The 6382-nt window shown below is 43.3% G+C and overlaps 1 protein-coding gene across 1 annotated transcript; it reads left to right on the top strand.

The window, feature by feature from the left end:
• Positions 1–1273: 1273 nt before the first annotated feature.
• LOC104506100 (vesicle-associated membrane protein 3-like) lies at positions 1274–6015 on the top strand (the record flags this gene model as incomplete). Its single annotated transcript, XM_010146920.1, has 3 exons — positions 1274–1388; positions 5411–5569; positions 5966–6015. Coding segments are annotated over 3 exons (324 nt in total), but the record flags the coding sequence as incomplete, so codon positions are not given.
• Positions 6016–6382: the final 367 nt, after the last annotated feature.

Below are 6382 nucleotides of genomic sequence, written 5' to 3'. Positions count from 1 at the left end.
ACAGCAGTGCTGCGGGTCTGCAAACAGCTGCTCCAGCACTGGGAGGCTGTGAGGGTCGGCATCATCTGTAGGGATCGCAGCCCGCAGGCGATACTGTCAAACTGGATTTTGCAGCTTAAGGTACCTTTGGGGAACTAACTTCAAGTGTCCCTAGGCTTGTTGACAGTGTATTAATGGGGCCGTAATTCCAGCAGCATTAATCAGACCCCAGGATGTAAAAGGGAATGATTCACAGAGAAACACCGTGTTCTCGCAGTCTGTCACTGTGGGAAGGCATTGGTAATGCGTGAGTGGGATCTGTGATATTTTTCAGTTCACATGCATAGGGATTTCCTCTCCAGCTTCAGGAAAGGTTTTGTTTCTCTGCAGGAAGAAGTGACAGGCATCCCTTGAAGGGAAAGGGAAGGTTTTACAGGTTAAAGTGTGCATGTGAAGTAGGACTGGCTAAGGTTGAGGGACCCTGTTCAGGCTGGCAGGGTGACTTGTCTGCACAAGCTTGTGCCCTGAGTCAGACCGGATCTGTTGTTGGATTTTAAGGAACTTTTGTTTTAGAGGAAGCTGGGGAAAGCAGGTGTTGATACTTGCAAAAAAAGCTGAGGTAGAGGAGATCAGGGCTCTGATCACAGCATTGCTGCAAATATTCAGCCGGGTCAGTAGCAGTTGTTCAAACCTGGCCAGCTGCTCTGGTGGGGCATTTGGTGACCATGGGTGGGGTGGTTAAACATTGCTGAATGCCTGAGAGGACTAACCCCATGCTGTGTGCAATTCTCACCCCCACTTCCTCCTCCATTTCTTTCTCCTCTCCTTTTGTTTACCTGGTTAGCTTCCAGCCAAACATGGAGGAGCAGGGGAATGTGCCAGTCAGCACACTGAAGCAGAAGACAGGTTGCAGCCCTGGCTCCTATAGCATCAACCCAAAATACCCAGAGCAGAGTCTGTTTCCTTAGTGGAACATAAGCTCTGCCCTGCTAGTCAGGCCTGTGATCGGTTTGGCCATTGGCTTAGGTTAGGGTGGATAATCTGAATTGCTTGCTGTTTAAGCATGGGAGGGGAAGAGTTTGATGTGGTTCTATCAAGAAATAGTGTGAAAACTAATGGCAGCATGGGAGGGAAAGGGACACTAGGGTTGTGATCCAGGAATGGAAAATGTGGGCTGTGAGACAATGGAAAACTCCGTTTAAGAGATAGGTACTTTTGACTTGTTCCAGAAAAGGGGTGGTGAACAAATCAAGTTGGTTTTAGCCACTTTTTATGTTCTCTGGTTTTGATCTAGGTCTGCTCCAGCTCCTACCCAAGGTCCCACCAGTGCTGGCTCTGCAGGGCCACCTCCTGCTACCAATGTGTCAAGCAACAAACGGCTGCAGCAGACACAAGCCCGGGTGGATGAGGTAAGTGACTCCAGGAGATTCATTGTTTACCACAAGGCTGCTGGTGTTTGGTTTTTTTCTTTTTTTTTAAGATGTTTTTCTCCCTAGTGATCCACTAACTCCTGCTTATTTGAAGGCAGTGGATCTAGAAATGAGGTTTACCAAAGGATAGCACTTATGAGGAGGCAGACAGTACAGGAGACATTCTGAGTATGAACAGCCTTGTACCACTAACACTTCTGCAGAATAAACGTGAGCATTGGTGCCAATTCAGGAATTCATCCGTTAGTCAGGTTAGGAGGAAAAATCATAGTGGAGCCAGCCCTTTTTAACGTGTTCCTGTGTTCCTAAAGGACAGATGGTAATCTCACAGGCTGTTTCACAGGGACAGACCATGGGCTGCTCAAAGATAGATTCAAGCCATAAGAATTGGAGACCTGAGGGATGTGTTCATTAGCCAGAGCTCTACTGAATCATCACAATTTGTCCCCAAAGAAAGGCACCCACACATGATGTCATAACAGCATCTTCAACAAATTCCCACTCTTTTTGTTGGTGTTGGAGGACCACATGCCTGTTGCAGCTTGGATCCCTAAATTCTTGTAGCAAACAGACTACCCTGGCACCTCAGCTGTAATGCCAGTGTCCATCTAAGTGATAATGGGACTAAGTGAGCATAGCACCGCTCCTGGGTGTAGTCCCTGAGCATACCAGCAGTACAATAGCAGCTGTAGCATCCTTGCACACCTGCTGTGCGGATTTGTGTGCTGGGTATTAGGTGTAGTTTTGCTAAATCCCTACAAAGATTTAAGTAACTAATTGCTTACTGTCCATGGGGAAGTGGCCAGGGCTTGTGTGATTCTTTAATGCCAATTCAATAATATACACATTAGACAATAGCTATTTATGTGTATAAAGGCTTCTATTTTCAAAAGCCCCAGGTACGCTTTGAAAACAGAGAGAAGACCTCACAACATCCTCCTCAAATGCATTTCTTAAGATGAATTAAATACACCAGTCAAACTGAGCTTTGTCTTTTTCGGAACGTTTTCTTTGCTGATCTGAAACAGGGTCTTTCTGGCCTCCCCATTGCTTGTGTTCAGAGCCGATCATGAGAACATCCTCCGGCTGCAGAAATATCTGCAGAAATTTCTAGGCCTGGTTCTCTCATTATCACTGATTTTTCATATCGCAGTAACTTCATTGACATTAGGGGAGTGTCTATTACAGTGGGGAAAGGAATATTACATTTCAGCTTTTATCTTGAGTCAGAATAATGAAATAAACTTCTTGTCCTGAACATATTACATCAGGATGGTGCTGTAATTGTTTATGTGAGCTACAGCAAAAGTAATTGTCCCGAGAAGATGAAAAATAATTGCTAGCTATTGCCTAAAATGAGTGATGCAGGTCAGATACCTAGGGCTTTTTAGGCAGATCAATGAAGATGGATGGCTCCAGTGAGGCTAGGGAACTCCCAGTTTGTGTTTAAGATACTCTGTATTCTGACATTTTTCACTCAAGCCCATGCAAGTTCCTCTTCTCTTCAAGCATGATGGCACAATTTTGGCAGAAACTCTTACCCAGTATGAGGGGACAGTGAGTAGCTCCTGGATTTGAGGATTATGCGGGTGAAAATCAGGGTCCATGGTTTTCATGCCTCCCATTTGGGAGGGGAGGCAAGGCTGGGATGGGTTTTAAGTGGATAACACGTGGTCAGCAGATCCTTTTTTAATAGGAAAATCACAGTATAAGAATATCCAAGGGGGAAAAACGCCACTGGGCTTTCAGTACTGTGAAGTCACTAAGGATCTGATCAGTTAAGCATTGCTTTGGCCTTCCTCCTCGTTTTTTCCTGTTTTCTTTCATGTCTGGTGGGAAAGAAATCTGTAGGTGGCACCAAACACCACAGCACAGCACTACACTCCTTTGGCTATTCTACTCGAAGGGCTGTTCTGCACAGCACTTTGGACCCAAACCCAAAACTAAGCAACACGATCACGGGAGAATTTTTGGTGTTATTAAAATGACTGACATTTTTAATGCTGTATCAGTGTTGATATAGTATTTCAGCTACATCCATGTTGGATGTTCCCCTCTGATTTCTCAAGGCATCCTAGAGCATATTTTCTAAGGCCCAGGTCCTGGTTTTAGTCTAGGCAAACATTTATTTATTTAACAAAAATGTGGTCTCATCTGGACAAGTGTTCACTGCAGTCAGGTTAAATTCTAGTTAATAGTTCTGAGGAAAACAAATGAGAGAATGGGTAGGAAATGTTGCAGTATTTTTTTTCAGCATTTTCAAATAGTTGAACATTTTCACTATGAAACATTGTACCAAGAAAAAATTCAGCTAAATACTAGCTGAGATGTGAAAACAGAAGGGCTTTTTATTTGATACAGAGTAAAGTGCTTGGAAAGTTTTGGTTTGGAAAAGCAAATAAGAAAATTGGCGTTGACCAAAACATTTGATTTTGTTTTAGGCTTGGTAGACAAGCAAAACATATTTTTGAGCTTTGGAACATCATTTTAACTCTATGCCAGTCTTTTCAAAGATTCTTTCACTACCAGTTTAATCTCATAGAATGATAGACTGGTTTGGGTTGGAAGGGACCTCAAAGACCATCTAGTTCCAACCCCCCTGCCATGGGCAGGGACCCCTTCCACTAGACCAGGTTGCTCAAAGCCTCATCCAGCCTGGCCTTGAACTCTTCCAGGGATGGGGCATCCACAGCTTCTCTGGGCAACCTGTTCCAGTGCCTCCCCACCCTCTCCAGGAAGAACTTCTTCCTGATATCTAATCTAAACCTCCCCCCTTTCAATTTAAACCCGTTACCCCTTGTCCTGTCACTACAGGCCCTTGTAAAAAGCCCCCCCCAGCATCCTTGTAGCCCCTTCAGGTACTGGAAGGGGCTATAAGGTCTCCCCGGAGCCTTCTCTTCTCCAGGCCGAACAAACCCAACTCTCTCAGCCTTTCATCATAGCAGAGGTGCTCCAGCCCTCTGAGCATCTTCATGGCCTCCTCTGGACTCGCTCCAACCAGTCTATATCCTTCCGATGTTGTGGCTTTCACATCTCCTTGTTTTTTAATCTTTTTTTTTTTTTTAATAACTCTGTGATTTTGCAGGTAATAGTTAAGTTATATTAGATACAAATAACATGGACTTCCTTTTTACAGAGTATGAAAAGTAACAGATGAGCAACCATATTCACTGCTAGAGTAAGTGGAGCCAGCTTTACTGAGATTAGTATGCTGTCTAACATTTACATTTGTAGTGAATTTGTACAGGATTTCTATTTAGAGTTAATTGGCTTGCTAGAAGAGGATATTCCTCTAACTCAATGTATAAAATATATGCACGAATGTGCCTTACCTACTGTGTACCAGCTGTGCACACTTTTTTCTCTGAGGCTGTGCAATGAGGTGGCATGAGCTCCCTGTTACACTTCAGGCTGAATTTTCGCAGGTAATATTTTCTCCTCCTCTACCAGGACTTCAGATTGTGGCTGGGAAGTCATCTTGTCTGAGAAAGATCTGCAGAATGAGTAAATTCTTTGGTCAGGAAATGCATATATTCCCCTTTAGAGTGGCCTTTAGCCAATTTCTCTAGTTAAGATAAGGCAGTTATATTAAATGTGTATGGTAAATAATGGCTTGAGTTTAGATATGACTGACAAATTTCAACCAACTTGCAGTATAGAGGTACTGGTCTCCATCAGTTTTTTGTATCTATAGGGAAGTAGCTAGTTGTAGTCTAAAAGAAATCAAAAGCTTTGATGAAATTAATTACAGTATTTCATAATGTCCCTTTATTTTTCTATCTTTAAGGGTGTCTGAGCACAGTATAGCTATGTCGATCTTGTTCTCACTGGGTCTTTTTTCACAGCCATGGTTTTGAGGCACTGTGCACGTAGTTGCCATCACATACCATAAGGGCAAATGGCTGGTTTCAGTATGATATGTGGTATTCTAGAGCGTAAGCATAGGGGTGACCTTGAGCTTTACTGTGTGTGGAATCTGACATGAGGCTGTGCCTTTGCAGGTGGTAGACATCATGAGAATGAACGTGGACAAGGTGCTAGAAAGAGACCAGAAGCTATCGGAGCTTGACAACCGGGCAGATGCATTGCAAGCAGGTGCCTCACAGTTTGAAACCAGTGCAGCCAAACTGAAGCGAAAATACTGGTGGAAAAACTGCAAGGTAAGGAATGTAAATTCTTGTTAAGAATCACTTCATGGCAGACATTACTTTCACTTGCATTTAATGGGACTTTGCTTGCAGGATGGCACTTCTGAGCGGTCTCTTCTTGTCAAGGGGAGAAAAACATGACTCTAGGCTCTAGGATAATAAGTCAAGCAACTTTGATCTTTATCAGAACCTATTCTTTAGATAGTTTCTGCAGTATATAATATCTAGATAGAAATTTTGATGCTTCAGTCAGTGCCTGCAGATAGGGATGGGAAAGCTTTCTAAGTTAATTCATGCCAGTTCCCTGTGTGAACCACAAAAACCTGAACAGGTGTAGTGAATTCTAGTAGTAGAAGAAAAAAAGCTTTTTCCTTGTGGGACATCATCAGCCTCTTGTTCTTTCTTTAGGATGATAAAACTACCAAAAAATTACTTGGTTCCACAAACCGCTATGAGAGGTGAGGAAATGACAGTCTCTTTAAAGAGGGGCAGATTAGGATAGAGCAGGACTTTATTCAACCAGATCTCTCCTCTGCTGTCTTCCAAGTCTCATTCCTTTCCACAGGCAGAGGGAACCTCACTGTCTGCTTCTTTTCAGATCTCCTCTAGGCGTCCTGTTTTCTGGACCCATAAAGTTCTGCTCCTCTTATTCATATAAGACCTCTTATCCTTTCTTCTTTCTACTCGTGCACCACCAGCATGAACACTATGCTAAAAGTTCAGCTTCATTTCCATTTATCTTCAATACCATTTTTGCTGCTGGTCATTTGTGTCCACCCAAATAAAACCACCTGTTTTCAAAGGAGAATCCCATATGTATCTGTC

This window comes from Eurypyga helias, unplaced genomic scaffold (assembly GCF_000690775.1).
Source record: "Eurypyga helias isolate BGI_N326 unplaced genomic scaffold, ASM69077v1 scaffold35832, whole genome shotgun sequence".
NCBI classification, from domain to species: Eukaryota; Metazoa; Chordata; class Aves; order Eurypygiformes; family Eurypygidae; genus Eurypyga; species Eurypyga helias.
This window is presented reverse-complemented; position numbering and strand designations above follow the sequence as displayed.